General features: G+C 37.1%; 2 protein-coding genes across 2 annotated transcripts in view; both read left to right on the forward strand.

The window, feature by feature from the left end:
- The window catches only part of LOC101526664 (prostaglandin-E(2) 9-reductase-like), a 230,956-nt gene that overhangs the window by 170,742 nt on the left and 35,091 nt on the right, over positions 1–25,123 (forward strand). The gene's annotated exons all lie outside the window — the stretch shown is intronic.
- LOC118759111 (prostaglandin-E(2) 9-reductase-like) overlaps positions 1–25,123 on the forward strand; it is a 97,797-nt gene that overhangs the window by 64,779 nt on the left and 7,895 nt on the right. Inside the window, exons 1-2 of the mRNA XM_036495212.2 lie at positions 18,940–19,120; positions 21,076–21,243. Of these exons, the coding sequence (XP_036351105.1) occupies positions 19,037–19,120; positions 21,076–21,243 (252 nt within the window). The 5' untranslated portion in view covers positions 18,940–19,036. Of the gene's footprint in view, positions 19,121–21,075; positions 21,244–25,123 lie in introns of the transcript that reaches the window.

The raw sequence follows: 25,123 nt of genomic DNA on the forward strand, positions 1-25,123 counted from the left end.
TAGGAAAGGACGGAAGAGAGAATAGAAGGGGGCTGCTTCTACACCTGTAATGTGAAAAATGTGAAATCTTCTCATTTCATATAAATCAAGAAGATAATTATGCATGAATTATCACATACATACAGATTTGAAAACCGGAGATTGTGTTTGTCCTTCATTTAACACTACTTTTTCAGCAAGTTGTATGGCAAACAACTTTTCAAATAAAGATGTTAACCTCTTCCAATGAATAAAAAATAATATAAACTGTCTTGTTGTATAAACAAAATATTTCTCTCCAGTCAAAGACTTTCTATGTTTATTACCTAAAGCAAATATTGTGATTTCTCCAAACTCAAGGCTTTTCTGCTCAACCTCAACCAACTGCCTGTGCAGGCACTATCGGCTTGTATTTCACCCTCCATGAAATGTAACGCAAGAAACCAGCGAATGAATTCTTGTTGCTTTAGTTATTGATGTTGCTGTGAATAATAAACCGTTGTTTCATCACCCTCAAAGTTTCATGATTTCTTCCAGTATTAGTGAAGTTCACAGGATAATTTGTTAGTTTGTAAATCAGATTAAGACAAGACAGTTGAGACAGTTCCTGATCATTAATTGAGATTTGGATGATAATAAAAGAAGTAAGATGAGTATGTAATTGTGCAAAGGGTGAGTAAAAGTGATTTTTAAGGAGAATGATAAGAAAAATTCACTAAGAAATTTACTCCTGAGCAATGGTGTGAAAGTTATAGATATGGATATTGGGAGGGAAAGCAGATTCCTAACATATTATTTGTGCGTGAAACGGGCTCTTCCAGACAATGATGAACTAAAATAACTTTTCTCTGAGCCAGTGCAGGATCTAACACATATTAAATAAGAAGACAATGTAAGAAGATAATATATATATATAATATAAATATATATATAATATAAATATTATATATATATCCCTGACATCTATATCAAATCCTCGTGGAATTGGAAAGCTCTTTCCAATTACTGGCCCCTTTAGGAAATTTAACTGATTGTTGGTTGTGCCATCTGAAAGCCTTCTCTCTGACTACCACAATCATTAAGTTATCCCTGATACCGATTTTTTTTCCAAGAATTTGACAGGACAAAGTCATTCTGTTATAGGACCATGCAGTATGTCTATAGAGACTCCATTCAGAGGTAGAATTTCTGCTAAAGATGCCGGATTTGGAAGGAAAACTTAGAGGAGCCTGTAGACTGGGCTGAAATGGGGATTGGGCCAAACAAACAGCAGCGAATAGCTATAGAATATTGGCTGCTTATTCAGGATGGACCTTCTCAATCCTGCATGGGTCCAGGGCAAGAAACTGAGTGTTAATGTTCCTTCCCAATTCATTTGAAATTCTAGTCCCAGTGGTGATGGTACTAAGAAGCATGGCTTTTGATTGTACTGAAGTCATGAGGCGGGGCCATCATGAACGTAGTTAGTGCCCCGAAAAGCACTGTTGCCCTTTCTTTGAGGAAAAACATAAAATCTATGGACTGGAAAGTAGACCTCCCACAGACATGAATCTACTGATGCCTGATCATGGATTTTAAGCCCACAGAACCCTTAAAAACTTCTGCTTACTCTGAGCCACTCAAACAATCTGTTTATTTATTGCCACCTGAATGAACAACATACCAAATAAGAAGGAGTCACGGGCTTAACCAGACTTTATAGGGAGCATGTTAAGAACTCAGAAAGGTCATTGCTTTATTTGCTGTTTCTGTGGGATGATGAAGCGATGGTAGGATAGATTGCCTCAGTTGATAGGACACTGTTTCTCCGTAATGCTTTATAGTCGCCATTCATACTTAAAAAACATGGAAGGTATGAATAACCTTCCTATGACTGGGCTTTTGGTATTCAACTTCTGGTTCATTTCTCTGATGCTTCCTTTTTGTAATTTTTCATTCATTAACTCCAGACACTGCTGTTTACTTTTAGATCCCTACCCACCATGCACAGAGCTGGAATTATCTCCATTTTTCTTCCTTACCACTAGTTCCCACTGAGGTCATGTCTGTGCACATTGTCATAGCCCCACTGTGCTTAACAAGTGATATGTACATTTTCGGCAATGAATAAGCACAATTTTCTTTAAGATTGATCCTGAATAACAACAGACTAATCTAGGAGTAGACAATTGCTTCTGAACTAGTTTCTGTTAGAGGAATTTGAAATCTGCCAAGAACTCTGCAAAGTTTGAAAAGGGACATACTTTTAATAGACAAAGAAGACTCATAAGTTGCTGTGGGTTGACATGTCCTTTTCCTGCTTCCAGAGCATCCTATACTCTGATTCATTTACGCCCTGTGTCATCCTGTATCCTTCTAATAACCTTTGTATACTTGAATTATTATCTTAGGGCAGATATGTGACTCTAAGAAACAGTTCAAGTGTAAATAGTATAATGTAACAGTAGTTAAATGAAACAACACTTTGGGTAATTTTGTCTCTAGAAATCAAATCTTCTGCTATCTATTCTAGAAAAGTTTATATTTTTATGATTATTTCCCTTGATACCTGCTTTAAAGTGAATTTCTCCTTTTATTGTCACTAATAGTGTAACGTTCAGTTGTTCTCTGTCATACATTGCCTGATTCCATATGCTTTCTCAGTATATCCCAGTCTTGCAAAAGTTTCTTCTGATATGTTTCTTGACCAGGAATAATGACATAATTTAGTTGCCTTTAGTCTGCTTAGCAAATTTCCTGTGATATATATCATCATTTTGTTCAATCATTTAAATGCTTTATTTGAATTTGAAATATTTACTATAACACCAATCATTTTTCTAACTTAGGAAATTATTTTTCTACACTAAGGAACATTCATGATAATTTACTGTTAAAATTAGTTTTGAGTTCTTTCTCCCAAAAGTAATTTTCTTGGATTCAGTTTAAGGAATATCTGACTGATCATTTACAGCCCTCCTTTGAGGCCCTCTAGCATTCCCATGAAGTTGTTTCTTAGAGATGAGATAGACTTGGACTCCCAGGACAGGGATTTATTTCTTCTCGGTAGCCAGGGCAGAAGTGCCAGTAAACAGATAAGGAAAAAGAACATTTCTCAGCTGAAAATAATGGGTCATGTGGTTTCATTTCCTTCCATTGCTTGTTACAATGCTGTTCTGCAGGAACGCTTAGTATCTGAGTCTAAATTCCCCTATTCTTCTTGACTTTCTACCTAAATAAACACTGTCTTTTTGAGACAAGCACTTATACTATTTTGAAAATGCAATGTCGTTTATGATGGATTTCTGAAAGCAAAAGTAAAACATTAACGTTTTTTGTTACCATTGTTGTTAATTTGCTTGGGGGTATGAATTTGGTATTTCCAGAACAGTTTATAGACTAAAACGTCATTTGTTAATGACATAACAAATTAAGCAAAAAATTTAAATTTGAAAAAATATCAATTTTTAAAGTTTTCTAAAATCTTAATCATTTATTTAAAGGGCAGAATTACAGAGACAGGGAAAGATGGAGAGTGAGCAGAGAGAGAGAGCTCTTCTATCCATTGGTTTACTCTCCAAATAAGCTGCAACAGAAGATGAGGCTACCAGCGGGGAACATCATCCAGGGCTCTAACATGGGTGGCAGGAATTTAATTACTTGGGCTCTCTTCTACTTTTCACAGCCACATTAGGAGGGAGTTGGATAGTTTGAACATGGAATATTTAGGATCTATAATTGCCAGGTATTTCAATGTCAATCATCAAGACACAAATGTTCAAACAGTAAGCACCATGATCTGGACTTGTTCAGCTCTCTGTTATGTAATCAAGATCTTCTTGGACACTAAGTTCTTCCTGTTTGTTCAGTAGATTCTGAGGACCTAAGAGACAAACCCCAGGAACTAGATGAAGAGGCGTAAGATTTGAGTTCTCTGATATGGAGAGAAATACAAAGCCTTCTCCACCTACCGACCTTAAATTAATTTCTGTGGCCTGATTAGTATAAAAGAAAATAAATATCATTGGGTAAACATAAGTTTATTTATTTAATTAATGAGGGGATAGGAGGGAGCAGAGGAAGCATTTATAAGAAAACAATCTTCCTTTGGAAAGAGAATTGGTTTCTTGGGGAGTAGGGATTAGTGTGTAACAGTATCTGACTTTTCTTCTAGAAGATTTGAGTTGCTACAGGGATAAGACTAAAGATAACTGGCTAAATTCTTTCAGGAGACTCAGCTTTTAGACAAATAAAAATTTTAGGAACTTTAGCTGAAAATGTTCCGTATGAAAAAACGACATATTTGAAGTGGCATATTTTTTGGAAAGTCCATGCAGTTGCTGTAAGTCAGCTTGAACATAAACCAAATACATGACTACTTAACATATTGCCAGTTTACTTTTAAGGCTAGATGGGAACGGTTTACGTTATGGTGATCCATTAAAGAAGAATGATGATAAAATACTAACATTACTCCAAAAAGCTGGGATGAAAATTCACTTTAAGGACCTTTCTCCTGGGCCCAGTGCCACGGCCTAGCGGTTAAGGTCCTCACTTTGAACATGCCAGGATCCCATATGGGTGCCAGTTCTAATCATGGCGGCCCTGCTTCCCATCCAGCTCCCTGCCTGTGGCCTGGGAAAGCAGTCAAGGACGGCCCAAGACCTTGGGTTCCTGTGCCCACGTGGGAGATCCGTAAGAGCTCCTGGCTCCTGGCTTCGGATTGGCCAGCTCCAGCTGTTGAGGCCACTATCAGAGTGAACCATCGGACGGAAGATCTTCTTCTCTGTATATCTGCCTTTCCAATAAAATAAATAAATCTTAAAAAAAAAAAAAAAAAAACCCTTTCTCCCGCAGTCCACACCCTTGTTTCAACGCTCAAGCTTACAAATGTGATCATTTAAACTTATTTCTGTGTTTTCGAATGGGACTTTTGGAAAATATTACTGACAGTCACAGAAGTATTTGTTGTATATAGTTAAACATCCTAAAAAATCACATGTGATTTTCTGTATTTGCTCTGAATTGCAGATTCTCTGTTTTGCTTCTAGATTATTGAAAAGAGGCTCATAATATGCGGCTGCTGTTTTTGCTGTTGTTAGATTGCATTTCTTGCAGCTCTCATTCATTGTTACTGAGGCTGGTATTTTGCTTCTCCCAAAAACTGTTAGGGTGTCAAACAACACACCGCTATTTTCAAGGCATGAAAATTGTAAAACGTAAAGGAAAATCATAAGCAAGAGTCCTAGAAGCAGAAAACATTAAGTTAAATAGGTTGGAAGGGAATAATGAATTATCTATAGGAAAATATTTACAAAACTGAGTGGCACGCTGACAGGTTTATTTCCTTTCCTCCCTTTCCTCGCGTATCTACAGCTCAAGACAGCCTGTCATGGTCAAAGGTTAGTAAAGGCTCCTGATCAAAGAGAATAGTTGGAAAACTCTTAGAACATGAATGTGTGTGCATACTAAAAAATTAATTGAGCAAAATTTTTCCCTGTCAAACTATAATGATTTGTATATTCACTATTTTATTTTATTTTATTTATGGATTTTTTTCAGTGACCAGTGTGCTGTGGCATGAGACCAGCTTGAGGCATTAGACAAGTCACTCTGATACAGGATATTTGTGATTGAACTTTGAGAAGAAACACGCACACACATACTTTATATTTTTAAGTGTAGAATCTGCAGTTAAAGTGTATTTTTCCGTGACCTGCACAGCATGAACCAGGGTAAACACAGAGGAGGGAGGAGAGTGAGAGAAAATGGAGGAAGCCCTGTGTCTACAAAGCTATAAAATGTAAAAGAAGAATTTTTTAAAAAAGGAGATAGTGCACACCTAGATTTAAGAGACCAAGAGAATAATTACAGACTAATAAAAGTGTGGGACCATTCTTTTTCCCTCTCTACAAAAGGAGAGGAACCCTATGGTGCTCTGCCCAGTTATTTCCATTTTCTTAATCAGGGTATCACCACCTTTCTACTGAGATGATAATAGTCCAAGGTCATACTCCCATTCCACTGCTAACTAGAATCTGAGACCAACAGGAGGTTATCACACAGCAGAGGGAAGAGAACAGGATTCCTCCCTGAATACACAAGCTCCTTATCTTAGAACACTGTGTTTGGCCAACTATGGCTTCTGGCGTAGAATGCCTTAGCAAAGTTTCCAGAATGCTCAGTTCAGAAATGTCCCACTTGTTTTCAGACTATTGATGTTTACCCTGAAGTTTCAGACATCTGTCTCTTTCTGTTTTTCTGGGTGACTAAGGGTGTTGTAATTGATAAGTTGCAAATCTAAATGACTTGGTGTTGTAACTGATAAGCCACCTGTCATTACTTTCTCCTTCAGTTGATTAAAAGCAAACACAATTCAGACTGCTGAGAGTGTGGTCTAGTCACACACACACACACACACACACACAAAGAATGTTAAATCAGCTAAAAAGGTTAGCAAATGAAAAAGTTTCTTTTACAATATTTCATGATTTTGCAGCTTAAGATCATGGAGATATAAAAATTTGCTTTAAGTTAAGTTATGCAGGAGAGCATTATGAGAATTCCATACCCCATCCATGAGCTTCAATTTGCTCCTTGGAATGAACTGAGGTATAAAGTAAAACATAAAATAACACAAACTACAGAAAAAGCATAATGACAGTTCAACTTCATTTTTAAATCTATGGTGTGCAATTGATCTCTTTACCACAAAATTGGGTCTTTAAAAGGTTATAATTCAGTATCAAAATTCTCATTGATTTTCTCTGTTCCGTTAATGTTTTGGTGACATTATCTTGATGGTGATTTACAAAATGAGAGGCTTGAATAAGTTGAATCCTGGAGACTTTGGCAACAGGCATGAAGCTATCACATTGACCACGGTCACCATGCCAGATATCAACATTATTTACAATGTGACTGAAAAATCTCAGTAAGTTATTTTATGATTTGATAAACTTGTTTAGATTTCCAGGGTTCTGTGACATCAATAGGGAGTCAAACATTGCCATGGGCACCAAATGATAATAATTCAACTTGAGGGTTAGAATATTTAAGGATGCACCATGTATACTTACATTTTAAGATGGAGACTTATCTGAAGAAATATTTGAAGATGTGATTAAATTTAAGTTTATACTATCAGTTGATTACTGTTTTCATCACCTGTGTAGTTAGCTGGGGGAATGCCAACAGAATGGTCAGTCTAGAAGCCCTGTGCCCATCAATGGTGATCAGAAAGAACTGACAGATGAGGTATGAAGGTTGTAGGCCATTTTGCGTCATCCTGGTTTTTTGTCAGTGATCCATTGAGGCTTCTGAGCATGCTTTGACAAAATATAAGTGAGATATCAAGCAAATGTTGCATATTGTATCAGGGCTATGTCGTAACCTACCTATCAAGGTTCTTTCAATACAACTTTCAATGATCTGCTACTCCAGGGTCTTACAACACGAAAAGCATGAACCACAGTGAAGATGAAGATGACAAGTAACTAGAAAGAAGAAAGAGACACAGCTACAACTTACAGATTTATAAAAGCTGGGGCCAGAGGGTTTCCTGTACAAAAGAGGGAGGGATTGCATTGAGACATATTGTATTTTATTCAGCTGGTATCCAGTTTCTCTACTGCCATAACCACAGTCTAAGGTCGCATTCCCATCGTCACTGCTAACTAGCCCTTTAGACCCTTGGAGATCATCATGTGCTGGAGGGAAGAGGGAAGTAATTGCTATCTTAGAAAGCCACCTGCATCTGAGTACTTTGGCCTTTAGTCCACTGCTGTTTTGCATGCAGAACACCCTAGCGGAGTTTGTTCCCAGACCATTCAGTTTGGAAATGTCTCAATCCTTCCCAGACCACTGATGTATATCCTGAATGGCCCCCAGCACACTGAGTTGAGTGAGTAGCTGAAAAGTCTTTCAAGTACCATACTCAAATGGAAAATTTCTCTCATTTTCTCCAGAGAGTTAGGTTAACTATACTACTGAAACTTAACATTACAAATCTATGCTATAGAACACCATGAAAACTGATTGGAGGAGTGCTGTGAACTGGTCCACATATGCAACACACTTCCAGCCAATCATGGACACTAGGGTGGGGGTGGAAAAAAGGAACAACCATATATGTAAGGTAAGACCTTTAAGGAAGAAGTTAATTTCCACCTGTTTTGTAGTTGAAGGCATCCTGTTCACTTGGCTCCTAAGAAAGGGAAGTTTTTAGTTAGGTCAGATGAAGATGGATTCCAAACAGTGATTCTGTGAAACTGAATGATGGACACTTCATTCCAGTGCTAGACTGTCTGTGTTCCTGTTGAGAGGGATAAACTTGAATGAGAGAGATAAAATTGCTAAATGACTTGACTCTCCTTCATAGATGAGTCATATCACCACTATGGCTTTTCTAGTTTAAACACACATGCTTCAAGGGATTGAATTTCATGGATCTCAATGTTTCTTTTTTTTCTTTCTTTTTTTTTTTTTTTTTTATTACAAAGTCAGATATACAGAGAGGAGGAGAGACAGAGAGGAAGATCTTCCGTCCAATGATTCACTCCCCAAACGACCACAACAGCCGGTGCTGTGCCGATCCGCAGCCGGGAACCTGGAACCTCTTCCGGGTCTCCCACGTGGGTGCAGGGTCCCAAGGCTTTGGGCCATCCTCAACTGCTTTCCCAGGCCACAAGCAGGGAGCTGGATGGAAGTGGAGCAGGCGGGATTAGAACCAGCGCCCATATGGGATCCCAGGGCATTCAACCCGAGGACTTTAGCCGCTAGGCTACACAGCTGGGCCGGGATCTCAATGTTTCCACCTTGCAGAGTTTAGGTCACCTCCTGATGTGTTAAGTGATAATATTGCAGCTTAATGACCCATTAGCAATTAGAGCCCTCAAGCATGTTGTGTTACTGTTGATTCAGAGATAGAATGAGACAGTCCTATCTAAAGATAAAGACCAGTTGTATTTCTTCTCTCTAAGTAGTGGGAAGCAACTTAGATTGGCTACATTGCACAGCCCGTTTTCCTGGGGCTTTGCTGCTTTGACCTCTTCTCACAGGGGTCGTGGCCGAGCACTTCTAATAACCTGGCCTTGTTAAAGCTGGATAATTCTCAACTGGAATTAAAACTCATTGATTTAAAATACTGAACAGTACATACTCCCAACCAGACTGTCCCTGGGAATGAATTCACCCAAACCAAAGGAGACCTAGAATTTTGTGACCATTATGGATATGTAAGGTGGCAGCAAGTGATGTAATGGGGCGCTCTATAGGCTATCCCATAGAGTGTAACTTTGCCCTTGGCTCTTGATATATTTGTTAAAATGACTGCAAACGTAAACACAAAATAGGCACACTGAAGGGATAAGAGCAATTAAAGGACATTTAAAAACAATTTAAATTTTATATTTTCCAGGCCCAACACAATGACTCAGTAGCCAAATCCTTACCTTTATGCATTGGGATCCCATGTGGGCACTGATTCATGTCCAGTTGCTCCACTTCCCATCCAGCCTTCTGCTTGTCATGGGAATTCACCAAAGAATGTCCCAAAGCCTTGGGACCCTGCACCTGTTCAAGAGACCTGGAAAAAACTTCTGGCTTTGGATCAGCACAGCAACAGATCTTGAAGCTATTTGGTGTGTGAACCAGCAAATGAAAACCCTTTCTCTCTCTCTTCTCTGTCAATCTTTCCAGCAAAAATAAATAAATATTTTAAATTATCAAATAAATATTCAAATATCCATAATGTAATTGATTGCTATTCATCTGTTAATGGTGAATTTGTTTCTAGCTGCTGTCATTAATAACAATGAACCCCATGCATATTTATAAAAATATTTTAACCATATCACATTGTGCCTATTTCTGTCAAGTATGCAGGGAATTTCTGTTAAAAAGTCAATATTCTCTAGATTCTCCATCTCACGTCCTTAATATTTGTGTATATTTTCACCCTAGGATCAATCAGAATAGTCTGTATCTCTTGTATTTATCCTAGACAAAGTACTGAATGTCATTGTCAGGAAATGCAACTGATCCCAAGATCAGGCTGCCATGTGACCTTTTGCAGTGGGGGGAGAAGGTAGGGGCACAGTGCTGGTCAAAAGCTTCAGTGAGAAAAGAATCAGAGACAACTTACAGGAAAAGATTGAGCAGCATTTCTCTCGAGTGATAAATGAGAACCATATTGGGCAACTGCCGCTGTTTGACAACATGTGCCATGTCCCATACCCATCCATCTCTCCCAGGATACTAGAAGGGACAGCTTGGACGGGTAGGGAAAGAGAACACTGGACTTAGAGTCCTAAGTTTTGTCAGTGTTATTTCAATTTTACTACTTTCTTTTTTCTGTTCCTTGTATGTTGTAAAGAAGCTTAGAGATCCAGATTCTTTCCTTTGACCTTCCCTCCTGAACTTCCATGTAGACTCATGCTCAGGCTCATATACAATTAGTTATTTATGAAACAAGTGTGGTGTTCCGTGGCATTTGCGTTTTAGCCTTCCTAGTACTTGGCTTGGCTCTGTGAGTGAGCTTTGAATAAAGATGATATTTGAAAGCAGGATTATATCCTATTGAAATAATGTATCAGAGATTTTTCATTCCCCTGTGTTAAGGATTCTCCATTAGATTAAGAAATTGAAATACAGCTAATAATATTTATATAAGTATATATAAAAATGTATATATAATATAAATACATATGTATATATTGTTTACAAATATCTTTGCATAGGTTTGCCCTTTACACATTCACTTACCTGACAAACAAAACACTCAACTTTCCAATCCAGAGACAAGGTACCGATAAAGACCTGAAGAAACCCAGTGCCTGAGCAACACTGAATAAATCCACATATCTTCTAACATTCTAACACGTTTCTAAACCACACAAAATTTCTTAAAATTTGCAGGAAATAAACTATGTTTTCATCATATGTGAATGAAAAGAGCTTTCCCTGATGTTTATGACCTTTTAAATGACTATTGTTTGTGAACCAGTGGAAGATCAAATAGAGTTTGATGTTTGATGTTTATGACCTTTTAAATGACTATTGTTTGTGAACCAGTGGAAGATTAAACAGAGTTGATCAAACTCTGTTTGATCTTCCAGAGTTAAGAAAAAGCCTGGAGAAGTATTAGGAATACAGATGCTAAATATGTTTATCCTTAAACTCTGTACAAAAGCCTTGTGGGGATGGAAAACAATGCATTAGAAAGCAATTCTTAACCACTGGTCTCTTCAGCAAACTCAAGTGAACAGTTTATGAGTATCAAAATAGTCATAGATAGTTTTAGTATCTATAAATACATAAAAATTCAGTAATTTTAGGTACTTCTGAGACTAGTTTTTCTACAGTGCCTAACTTTATGGTAGATTTTGCAGAAGAATTTTCTAAGCAAAATATTCAGTGGAAATAGCTACTTAAAAATCTTACAACACCTGCTCTGTGTTTCCTCTTGGTAACCTTTGTAGAAAACTGGGATTTCTTCATATCCCCTTCATGTCCCCAAATGCTATATTGCCTTCAGCAAACTAACAACATCTTTATTAAACATTTTTTCTTTGCCTTTTCAATTCCTAAGTATTGCATCAGTGGAAATTAATATAAGTAAATATTTCCTAAGATTACTGAAGCTGAATTTGCCAGGGAAACCAAAGAAAACATCTCCTTCACCTACTATTACTGAACTCAGCAGAAAGAAAAATAGTCCCTGTTGTTAATATAGGACTAATAGGTTCTCAGATCCGTTATACAAAGGTAAGTCTTTCTGGAAAAATGTGAACGTATATAGTCCCCACAGAGATATACTTACCAGCCCTCGGTTTCATTCAGTCCCTAAGATTTTGCCAAAAGAGGTCCTGGCATGATAGCCTCGTGGCAAAGGTCCTTGCCTTGCATGCACCAGAATCTCCTATGGGCGCTGGTTCTAATCCTGGCGACTCTGCTTCCTATCCAGTTCCTTGCTTTGGCCTGGGAAAGAAATTGAGGACAGCGCAAAGCCTTGGGATCCTGCACTCGCATAGGACAACTGGAAGAGGTTCTGGGCTCCTGGGTTCAGATCAGCTAAGCTCAGGCCATTGCGGCCAATGGCGAGTGAATCGATGGACGGAAGATCTTCGTCTGTGCCTCTCTTTTTCTCTGTGTATCTGATGTTGCAATAAAAATGCATCTTAAAAAATTGCCAAATGACTCAAAAGTATCAGAAGATTATGAACCTAGCTTATATGACTTATCTGGAGATTTCTATGCACACACAGTTATTTGGTTTTGCTTTTGTCTTATTTTCTTGGGGGAGGGGGTGAGATTACAAAGAAATACTCTGCAGCTAAAATATCCTAATAATGTCTACTTTGGGGGAAATTTGTCTGCTGATATATTGAATTGTCCCTTTTGGTTTACACTTGGTGAAAACAGACACTGGACTATTTCCTTCAGGTTATTCTATGTGATAACCCATGAAGTTCTTGCAGTGATCCTGGATGAGGAAGCAGTATTAGTCATTTCCCCAGTTATCCAGTCATTCCCAGTTAGTCAAACTGAGGTCGCTCACACCTAGCAAATGTGGAGGGTTGGTATCAAGAGAGGGCAGTAAGATCTAGTCTAGTTTAATGTAGTTTCTTGTATTAAAATCATCCTTCACCAAATACTTTCAAATCTTATTTTAATTTTGGAAATTGTTTATGTACACCGAGACCATTGATTTGTGCAGGCTGATTTTCTGTCCTGTTACCTTGTCAAACTCTTAGGAGTTCCAATTATCTCTAACAGTGTTCCTTTTAAATGTGTTTTCGTATGTTTCTAATATGCTAGCCAATCATGGGAACATTTGCTCCTAGTCTTTTCTTCACACACATGGAAATGTGCAAAATGCAGAATTGGCCAAATCCTTCAGGCATCCAAATTCACTTGCAGTCAGGGCAGTTGAAAATGACAGAACAAGCCAGGCTTTGTGAACAAACCTGTCCCCAAAAATTCTGCCATTCTGTTTTTTCTTTCTCTTCTTCCAGTACTACTGGCAGGTGACCATTTGTCTTCCAATTCTATTGCATCTGCTTTGTGAAATAAAGATTTCATAACCTTACCCTAGGTATGAAGGGTCAACGATGGTCTCAATTGTATCTATGCTTATTAAGGCTTTGGTAAAAAGGTGAGGCTATTTCAGTGCTGGAATATGTGTAAATCAGCAGCTAATCTTTAGTGGGAAGACAGATTTTTTCCCCCCATATTAAACATTGGAGGACTGCCTTTAATGTTGGTGCTGAAAGGGAAGTGGAAGGCATTGCTTATGTAACAGACTTCCATGGAAACATCCAATAGGAAGTAAATAAAGACCAAACGACAAGGTTTGTTCAGATATGTGAGTCTTTTCCTCTTTGAGCATTTTGAATAGATGGCTAGATAAACAAAAAAATTATCTGGAGACTGATAATCTGAGAAGGATGGAAAAGATTATTTGTTTATGGAGATAGCAGGGTGACATAATAGCACTCAGGAAATCTTGACAAAATTTAAACAATTTATGTACCTTAGCCTGTTTCAGTCCCAGTCTTCTCCTTGCTTTCTGCTAGCAAATCAATTGTTTAAGCACACATATTTTATTCCTTGTTCAATGTTTTATTTAATAATTTGAAGTCAACCACTAAAGACTTTTACTAGGAGATGAAAAGCATAAAATTTATTATTTGGTAGATGGTATTGTGGTGTAGTGGATTAGCTACCACCTGAGAGGCTGGATACACAAATCAGCACCAGTTAGAGTCCCAGTTACTCAGATTCTGATCAGCTTCTTGCTAATACCCTAGGAAAAACAGTACAAGATAGGCCATGTTTGGGAAATGAGCCATGTCTGGGCCTCTGCAGCTGTGTTGGAAGCCTAGTTGATAGGTTTTACAGCCTTAATAAATGGACTATTAATCACTGAATTAAATTAAATAAAGCTAGCTATCTTTCTTTTTGAACATGTATTCATCCATTAGAATCATTACTAAACTATCAATATTCACCAAAGGGTACTGCAGGAGGACATTCAGAATCTTTGCTATTGAGGGAGACAGAGCCAGTTGAATCTCCTCTGAAAGGTCTGGGAAGGAGATGAATAAACAGGAAGCCTTCTGGCTCCCAGGTTTAGATAAAGGACCTGCTAGAGGAACAAATTGTGTATTGGGAGACTGTCCCTTGCTGCTGAAATGTAAATGGTTCAAGCCCTGAGTCATTACTCACAACCTTTTATAAGTTGGATGCTGTTACCAACATTTGGCTATTGAGCATCAGTCAGTAGTCCATGCACCAAGTCCGTCGCTGTAGGCCAGTGAACAAGGTAGTATTCTTTAACAAATTTTACATAATATTTGTCGATTATTTTTTCATAAACTGTTATTCATTTATACTTGTACAATTTTATTATTAAATCATGATTTGCATTTAACTATTATTTAAAAACTTTGTTCCTGATATTTGCACCTTAAGTTAATATGAACTATAATTATTACTAAAAGACATGGTTAATTTTAATACTGTCCCCTTAATTAAAAAGAAGTTACTGTAATAATCCCCATCAGCAAAGGAAACATATTTACCCCCTTTTTTCCTTTTTATATATTTATAATTATGGAGTAATGGGTTTCTATTTATGTGTTAGAAGTAGTGTTAATAATTATTAGTTAAATGCTGAAATAGACGCAAAACAGTAAGTAATATTTCTTCCATAGTAATTTCTCATTCCATCAGAATTTCCCTGATGGTTTTTGAAATAAGTTTTTTTTCAGGCACATTCAATATGCAACACCGAAAAAATGGTTTGCTTGTGGATGTAATGTTTGTCATTTCTCCTTAATATAGCAGAAGTTATTCAGCGACCAAGATCTGATCACCTATTTTTTTACCCATCAGGAATACCATTTAGTCATCTCGTCAGGGCTCAGGCTAAGGGACAGTTATGTTCTGGTCCCTGGTGGAGTTACCTTTTAAAACACAAAATCTTGCTTCTCCGCATGTCTTACTCTTTCAGAAGCAAGTTCTCTCCGGCTTCATCCTCCCGCTCCCCTGCACACACACACACACACCCCAAGTCAAAGAACCAAGTCAGTAACAAAGAGACAGAATCAGTTTGATCAATTCCCATCTCTTAGAGTGGTTGGCTATGGAGACACAGCCTAAAGCAACCCTGATCTCTGAGTTACTGTGGAGGAGATGGTATCTGAGAGTTCAGCTTATCAGCCTGGGAAGCGGAAGCCACCAGCCATGCCTTTATGATGTACAATCTCTCCTGAGTAACCTCTGAGTGACTCCTTTTACCCCCTCCCCTGAGATGGTGCATAAAAACATGGTGCACTTCACCATGTCCTCAGGTGTTTTTGTTTCCTCGCATCCCTATCCTGTCACTATGGCGGGAGACCTCTCTCTCACTCTTTCATAAATCTTGCTTTGCACACTGAAATTGTCCACATGGAAAGTCTTTCATGTGAGACGAGAAAGGAGATTGCTGTTGTTTTGATGACAGTTTTGGTGTTGTGACTTAGATAAACTCCAGCGTTACTGGGATCAACTCCAACATCACTGTGAGCCCCCTGAATTTGACTCCAGCCGGCATCTTAATGACTCATTGGATGGTAAGCAAGTGGACTGTATTCTTTAGCTTCTGTTTTCTGGAGACCCTTGTTCTCCACCATTTAACTCTCTCAGAAACACTGAGTTTTAGCATATGGTTAGCAGAGCTGCTGGTATTAACACTCAAGGCTCAGGCTTGTTAATTAGGCTGCATTAATTTCCTGGAGCTGAGGCACTGTTCTAATTTCTTTCGTGCGTGTGTGTATCAGCTCTGTGTGAAGGGCAATGAGAAGGCTCCGGGATGATTGAAGACTCCAGCCCGGACTTTCTCTAGGGTTTCCTGAAAGTCTCTGGGCTGAACCCCTGTTCCCAACAACCCCGCATGGGTGTAGGGCTGTGAAGCCCACCTTCAACAGGGTCAGGGACTTGAGTCTTGGACTCTGGGTACATAGTACCTGCACTTTGGAATCTACACGAAAGTAAAGGTTCCATCTTCCATACCTCTCATCCCAGCTCCAGGAATGTAGATCCTGTTCAAACTTAGTTTCCTTTTCTGGAAGAGGCTCAACCCAGGAGACTAAGGGAAGGTTTTGGAATATTTTAGAAATTCAGATCAGGGCTACCCTCTGATATTTTTTGGAAGACTCCTGTCAGGATGTCGGGCTGAAATCTGCCCCTGTCCTTCATTCTCTGGAGATCACTTTGTAGGTAAGATGGTGAGCAGTTTGCAGTGATTATATGAACCCTGTGCTGTGTGCCTCAGTGAATCCCCAAGCTGCTTCAGATCCTGACTGGTCTTGTATCTCTCTCTCTGCTGCTCACTCCTATAAGTTGTCTCTCATTGCTAGAAAAATCTCCTCAATTCCTAAGGACTCATATTCCAAGTTTGGCTAGGCAGTATTTGCTGAGTATCCCATTAGGTCTGTGTCATAATTTAAATAACACTCTTGCTGAAGATGGCATCTTCTAGGCATCTTAGCAGGAAAGGTCCACAGGTGGCCTGAACCTACTGAGATAAGTGTTCCCGCAGAGTTCTTAGAGTCCCAGTCCTTCCTAAGTTTCTCCTTTGGATTTCCTTTGTGAAATCCTTTTTATGTAGCCTAGAGGAAGATTACTAGGAGGTTTGTTGTTGTTGTTGTTGTTTCCTCTTAACTATATCTCTTAATCCCTTTACCCTGGATAAAAGGGGAAAGCTACTGTTCCCCCTGGCCAGCTCTGGAGAGGTCTGAATGGATTAACCTTTTGTAAACTGGGAGATGTTTCCTGCCCCTTCTCGGCAGTTTAGGCAACCTTTTTCATTTGGCTCCTGATCACAGGAGTATGCTCTTCTCTACCTTGTTGTCTCATGACGTAGCTTACTGTTGTAAATATTGTGGCGACATGCTAAATGCTATTCTATGTTATTATAACTGACTTCAGTAATGAGAGCTTTCATGTGTCTGGAAGACTTTCTGCACTTCTTGCTGTTACTGAGTCTTGAAGTTAGTTACCTACCTATTACTAATAATTACCTTAACTCAGCTCAGAACTGGCCCATAATATTTGTTAAAATGCTCAGTTAAATGTATTTTAATTTGATCCAATTATTTGAACCTTACAATTCTTCACAGTTCTAAAACAAATCGCCTGATTTTGGGGCTTCTAATAGAATCTCTGAACTGAGACTCAACTTGGATGAAATAAGGGTCATTTGAGTTAATTTAGACCATACGAAACACATTATAAGGTTAAAAATAAATAAATCTTTAAAAATTATGTCAAATGAATGTTGTTCTAGTGTCACTGTTTATATTTAAAGCTGTTTTACTAACAGAATTTTGCATATAAGCATATATGTTCTACCAAGGAGAGCAAATATTCACATGGTTACGTGGATCTTTGCTAAAGTTTCAAAAGTTGCTAATGTATGCTACTGTCTGTGTTTATTGGTCCAGATATCCTATAACTTTCGGTGTTTCGGTTAAGAGTATGGTTAATTCAATTTGCTAAGAACAAGAAGTAATTCTAAATGGTAATTTTAAGTTGCAATTGTAAATGTTTGGCAATTTAAAAGATACTTAAATATTTTAAAAATCTAATATTAATACTGCTTTATTTTCCTAAACTGGTTTTTTTCCTGTAATGTGTGTTACCTGCTTTGCATGTACATGTAAGTGGTGTATTCTAATTGGTTTATGTAAATTATATAGATAAGAATGTTTAATAGAAAATTTACAGGCAAAAGTATTTTTATTCTCCTTTTGTGTTCTGAGGTTATAGAATCTAAGAGAAAAAATCCTAAACTCAGAGCATTAAGGTTTATATAGTCCTGCTTCTGGTGAGCTTTTAAATTCATGATAGCCATAATCATTATAATGTACTAAAGAGATAGTATGATGCAAAATTACTTATATTTAGAATTTGCAGGTATGATGTAATTATTAGTGTTTTCTTAGTATATATAAAATGAATAGAGAAAACATCATGCAAAATCACTGGGAGCCAGGAAATGAATAATTCCTGCTACCACTACATAATGTACTAAGAATCCATTGTTGTCACTTTATATTTTCAGTTATTATGAAATACAGAAATAAACAAATTAGATGGGAAACATTTGACTATTGAACTCCATGTGATCAATGACTTTTTTTTAATCTACTGGTAAAATTATCTTACATTTTTTAATGGGTTAACAGTTAAAGAGTTAGTAGCAATCATAAAATTGCTGGGAATAACCTATGCCCCTTAAATTCTGCTTTAATATTGAATAATTTATGAATATATTCTAAACAAACTAAATATATTTCTATTTTCCCCAAAAACTTTGTTGTAAGAGCACTATTCATCACTTTGCGTTATTGAAAGATGTAGCTAAGTTAGAGAACTATGTTCGAATTTTTAATTCTGTGTGTTCTGTATAAAATAACTATAATTTGGCAAATTTCAACAATATTATGCCTATTTATTTATGCCTATTTATCAGAGTCACAAAAAAGACACAAATAATAAAAAGTTTAAAAATTTTAGTCAGAAAAATTATAATGCTCCCAAATATTAGTCAGATTTTACTACCAGAAAGGAAGCAAATTAGCCTTGACTCTATGAATAGCATTTAAAAATCTCAAATTCAGTATTATAGAAATGTAGTCACTCATATACATGGCACATTTTTCTTGTTTGAATATTGCGGGACATCAAAATCCGTCCTCTTCCCCTTTTTTAGTGAATGTTGACATAGAGTCCTTTTTCATGACTTCCACCACAAAAGTGCATTATAATGCAAGAAGCATTAAGGTGCTGGTGACTGAGTGCCTCTCTTCTGGCTAATCCATGCTGCCTAAAAACATACAAAAAATCTCTTTCATACAATACAATGAATTGAGTTTAAGACTTTCCTTAAGTGTGAAATATCACTTTGATTTCACTCCTCCTTCCAAAGGTCATGGACTTTTAGACAGGCGTTTGGGACATCGGCTTCTTTTTATTCCCGTGGAGACAGAAGAAAAAAGCAGAAGGTGTTTTTTCAGAGGAAAGAAAAGTAATGGATCCCAAACAGCAGCTCGTGGCATTAAATGATGGTCACTTTATTCCTGTACTGGGCTTTGGCACCTACGCAGCTGAAGAGGTAAGCCTTGTTGCTTTGTGATTGAGATAACAGAGAAGGTAGATTTAGAAAGGATGGAAAGTTATCTGAGCTGTGAAATCCCCCAGCTGCTGCGTGATTCTGCAGGTTTCCTTTTATTCTTCATTTCTCCTACTCTGAACTCAGTCACACTTCTTGTTGCCTGACAAATACCATTGGTCTCTGCTAATAATAAAGCCAGTACTCAACAAAACTGTTACTTAGCTTGATCGCCTGGCTTCATTTCAAGCAGGGTGGTTCTTTGCTTCTTCCTATAATTCAAAACATACTTTTTTCCAATAAAATATGATCTAGAGATTGATTTTTTGTTACTAGAAAGGAAGCATAAAGGTTATGAAGACAATAGTATTGTCTTGATGTTGTTTAAATTTGAGCACCATTCAGTAATTACTGGATCTGATTCATGTAGAGTTTTCCATGATAAATTCTTATTTCTGGGAAACAAACCTGAAAGAAAATGCAGTAACACCTTAGGGAAATGGAGAACTAATCAGAGCGAAGGTACATTATTGGTCCTTGTTAACCAGTGTTGGAGTCAAAGGGGAATGTTTGGTCTTATGAAATAAAAGTGGAGCATCATGAAGGGGATTTTGCACACTGATACCGTGGCTTGATGGATGATTGAATGACACAAAATTATTGGAGTTCCATTTTATTCTTGTGTAACATTATTGAATTACTGGGGATGTTCTGAAGACATGTGCCAGGACTCTGTAGCTCTTCAGATAGAAGTGGGATGAAGGGGAGAGAAGGATCAAGTACACCAAATCAAGAAACAGTATTGATAAATTTCTGAGTTCCCACACATTATTTGCTTCATCACTGTTTCACTGAATAAAGCAAGCCCGTCAAATCCTTAAAATAACTGAGAAAAGGGTTTGTGTCATTTATCTATTTATTCTTTAACCAGCATTTTCAAATCTTTGTTCAAATTTGGAAAGCCAGGATTTTACTCTCATTCTATCTTGTTTATGGAAATTGCCTCATTGCATCTATTTTATAGATTTGTGCTCTCGTTGTATCCTGTTTATAGAAATGGCCTGTTCTTACGAAGAGACCAAAATGTTACAAACCTTATATGATATGGCTAATCTCTCATGTGAAAATGCAAATCCCATCAGTAGGCATTCATACTCCTCTCGTTTCGTTAGTTTCATGTTTTTGTTTCGGGGTGGGGGGGAACAGACAGAGTGTCTGCTGAAAATACTTAGCGTAGTTACTGCTTGTATATTCAATTATCTATGTTCAATATAATCTCTGATTTTCAGTAGGAAGCCTATGTTCTTTCACACTTCACAGTTTATTAGGATGGTGGCTGTAGCTAAAATGCCTGTGCAGACAATGTAGTGTGGTTGTTTTTGTTTGTAATATGCTTGTAGGCTAGCAGAGTATATCCATCTCAGCATATCTGGATGGAAAATCAGGAGTGGAAAAATCTATATAAACAGCTGTCATTACTGATACTTTTGCAAATGCTTGCAAATTCAATTATGACAGAATTGAAGATAATCATTTTATTTCACTGGGAAAGAATTCACTAAGGATCCCATTGAATTCATTTAGTATATGGTTTCATTTTGCTTTCCCTGATGTTAGCTTTCATTAGAAAGCACAGTACATAAATTAAAAGCAAGATATTAACTTTGGTTGTGTCCTGTAAATCCATCCATCAGATCAGTAAACCTGGCATCATTCCTGAGCACATTTGATGGTAATGATCAATATGGTTGCCTGGGATGAAGAGATCGCTGAGCTGCCTACCACTTGCTATTAATTGGGGAAGATACAGGCAAACTGAGATGAATGGATCCACTTAAAATAGAGAATTATTCTAAGACATGAGGGGAAAAAAAAGAAAATTGTGAAGGTCACTGATGATGCTTAAATGAATTCTAATCACATGGACCCAAAAATAGTATTCTTGTCTGCCTTTCTAGGTTCCTAAGAGTGAGGCTGGGGAGGCCACCAAAATAGCTATAGATGCTGGGTTTCGCCACATCGATGCTGCTTACGCGTATCAAAACGAAGAGGAAGTCGGTCAGGCCATCCGCAGCAAGATTGCAGATGGCACTGTGAAACGAGAAGACATATTTTACACTTCCAAGGTATGGTGTTTGATATGTAGTGTGCTAATTAAAGCAATATGGGCCCAACATGATAGCTTAGTGGTTAAATCCTTATTTTGCTTATGCTGGGATCCCATATGGGTGCTGATTCATGTCCCAGGTGCTCAACTTCCCATCCAGCCTTCTGCTTGTGGCCTGGGAAAGCAGTAGAGAATGACCCAGTGTCTTGGGATCTTGCATTCGTGTGAGAGACCCAGAAGAGGCTCCTGGATCCTGGCTTCAGACTAGCTTGTTGCCACTAGAGGGAATAAACCAGTGAACCAGTAAGACAGAAGTCTTTCTGTCTCTCTGTAAATCTGACTTTCCAATGAAAATAAAATAAATGTGATGTGTGGGATTGATAATTACATAATTTTGTATACAATTGTTGATTACTTTTCTTTTTTCACACCTGATTTGCACATTCTTTTTATTAACTTTTAAATTGATTTAAGAATTAGCAATTTTAAACACATTTCTACATAAACGTCATAGTGTATACATACACATATGAAACATCTTTTTCTTTTTTTTTTATTAATTATTTTGCATTATGTTACAGTTTCATAGGCTCTGGGGATCCCCCCCCCCACACCCCGAAACATCTTTTTCTTTGAGAAAAGGATATAAATATCATGAAATAGGGGCTCATGACAGTGATTGCAGAGCGATGAAGCAGGGTATATTGTCACAGATATCATGGTTCAGTAATGCTAATATTTTATCCATGCACTATCAAATAGTAGGTCATTCACACAATTTTTATGTTCTATTCATAATAAATGAAAACACGTGGTGTTTGTCTTTTCTAGTCTGACTTATTTTGCTTAGTATAAGGATATTCCATTTCATTAATTTTGTTGCAAATAACAGTATTTCACTCTTTTAAAATACAGTATTCCACCATTTACATGTACCACATTTGCTTCATCTAGTAATTAGTTAATGGATATATATGGTTTTTTTTCCATTGTGAATTGGGGTGTTATAAGTTTGGGAGTGCAAATATCTCTTTTGTAGTCTGGTTTTGATTCATTTGGATACATTTTCAGAATTCAATTAACTAGATCACTTGGTATATACATTTTTGAATTCTCATGAGTGTACAAATTATTTTTCATACTGGTTATGATAATTTTACTTCTATGATTTATTAGGATACATGGTATGTTGTCCAGTTGAGTTCTTTCTACTCAATCTGGTAATTATTTGTATGTTGTTATTATTACTGATATCGGTCACTCTAACTGAAGTGAGATAATACCTTATTGTGGCTTTTGTTTTCATGTCCCTAATTGCTAAACATTTTTTATGTATCAGTTCAACATTTTTTTCTTTTCTCCAATTGTATATTGATATGGTTTGCTTATTTCTTAATTGTATTGCTTACTGTTTAGTTTATTGATTTCCTGATAGATTTTGGATATTATTTTTTACTCAGATGTATAACTTCAAAAAACCTTTTCTGTTCTGCTGATTTTCTATTTACTCTTAATTGCTTCTTTGCTGTGCAGAACCTTGTTAGCTTGATAAAATCCCACTTGTCTATTTTTACCTTCATTTAATTGTGTTTTTGGAGTCTTATCTATGCATTTACACCTAGGCTAGTGTCTTACAGTATTTCCACCAGCAGTTGTCATGTCCAGATCTTTAGATTCTTGATTCATTATGAGTTGAATTGTGTATGGTTTTTAAGCAATGCAAGTGTCTTTTCCATGGAATTATTTTTTTAAAGGCTTTAAAACCTTTTCGTAAAATCAGTTGATTGTGGACTTATGGATTTGTTTTCAAGTTTTCTATTGCTCTGTGGGTTGATATGTCTGTTTTTGATCTGTTAGTATGATGCTTTGGTTTTAGTATCCTGTTGTATGTCTTGAAATCTTTTATGTGACACATTATGCCTTGTTTTCATTGCACAAGATTTCACTGGCTATCATGTGCTTTTGTATTTCCATGCTTATATTAAAAAAATACTTGTTTTACTTGTCTGCAATGCAGAATGACAGAGAGAGAGAGAGAGAGAGAACAAGACAGAGGGAAAATGATCTGATTTATTTTTCAAGCGACCGTGGAAATTCTGGCTGGCCAGACTGAAGGCCAGCAGCTCCATCCAGTGGATCCTGTTGGTGGCAGGGGTGCAGGCCCTTGGGACATCCTCTGCTGTGTTCTCATGCACATTAGCAGTTAGATGGATCTGAAGCAGAGCAACTGGAGCACAAACTGGTGCTTTGATATGCGTTACCAGCATTGCAGACAGCATAACTCACTGCTATGCAGAGACTGCCTGTCCTTATCAGTTGTGTAGGATCTACTTTCCCTAGTTCTGCGAAGAATGTTTTGAAGTGAGATGCAGACTGAAGTGAATGGGTTAATTGCTTTGGATTTTACAAACATTTTAATAACATTAAATTTTTTATATAATCCTAGAGCATGAAAAATTTCATCATATATATTTTTTTCCTTCTTAAATTTTGCATTTTTAACTTTAAAAATCTACATCCTTATTTAAATTATTTCCCCAAATTTACAGTCATGTATCTCCCGTGAATGGTTTTAGTCTTGTAAGTTCTTTCTCATTGAGATAACTTTGTGTGTTTACCATTCTATTTATTTTTATATGTTGATATTTCTATCCTTCCAATTTAACTGTGTTGAATCCTCTCACCACTCTAAATAGTCTAGTTCTGAATTGTTTTGGCTTAACTGCCTGAGAAATCAGGAGATCTACAAACAGGTTTAATTTGGCTTATTGATTTTCTACTCTTTGATTTCCCATCTTTTGTAGCAGTTTTGGTTAAATACTCCAAAAGAATACTGAATGATAGCAGTTAGGGTGGACATGTTTGATTTCTGATCACAGTAGAAATGTTTTTGTATTTTTCCATTTAGGATGATTTTGGCTATGGCTTATCATATAGTGTCTTTATAATGTTGGAGTATGTTACTTTCTTACCCATATCTTAAGCTAAATGAATCAAGAAAGGATGCTGTATTTTATCAAGTAGTTCCCCTGCATTTATAAAGATGATCAAATGTTCTATTCATTTTGTTGATATGAAGTGTTATATTTTGAAATTATGTTTAAGTATCACTGAATTCCTGGGGTAAGCGCCACTTGTTCGTAATGGAAAATAATGCTGCTTGATTTGATTAGCTGGTTTTATATTGGAGTTTTTTCCTTTATGTTCATTAGGAATATTTATCTATAATTATTTTTCTACTTTTGCTTTTCAAATTAGGGTAAGGCTGACCTCATAAAATGAATTTAGAAGGTTTACTCTCTTAACTCTTTGGAACAGTTTGAGAAGAATTGGTGTTAATTCTTAAAAATTTTGATAGAACTCAGTAATGAAACATCTAGCCTTGGGCTTTTCTTTTTTTGGAAGAATTTTTATTACTGATTCCATCTCAATCTTAATTATTGGTCTACATAGATTTTTTATGTCATTGTGATTCAAGATATGTTATATTTTATATATGCATATATAAAATATATTATATAAAATATATATATTTATATTTACACATGTATAGTAAAATATGTGTATCCAGATACGTATCTACTTTTTCTGGATTTTCTGATTTGAACATATGTTTTTAAAAGATTTATTCATTTTATTACAGCCAGATATACACAGAGGAGGAGAGACAGAGAGGAAGAGCTTCCGTCCGATGATTCACTCCCCAAGCTAGCCGCAATGGGCCGATGCGCGCCGATCCGAAGCCAGGAACCTGGAACCCCCTCAGGGTCTCCCACACGGGTGCAGTGTCCCAATGCATTGGGCCGTCCTCTACTGCTTTCCCAGGCCACAAGCAGAGAGCTGGATGGGAAGTGGAGCTGCCGGGATTAGAACTGGCACCCATATGGGATCCCGGGGCT

This window comes from Ochotona princeps, chromosome 10 (assembly GCF_030435755.1).
Source record: "Ochotona princeps isolate mOchPri1 chromosome 10, mOchPri1.hap1, whole genome shotgun sequence".
NCBI classification, from domain to species: Eukaryota; Metazoa; Chordata; class Mammalia; order Lagomorpha; family Ochotonidae; genus Ochotona; species Ochotona princeps.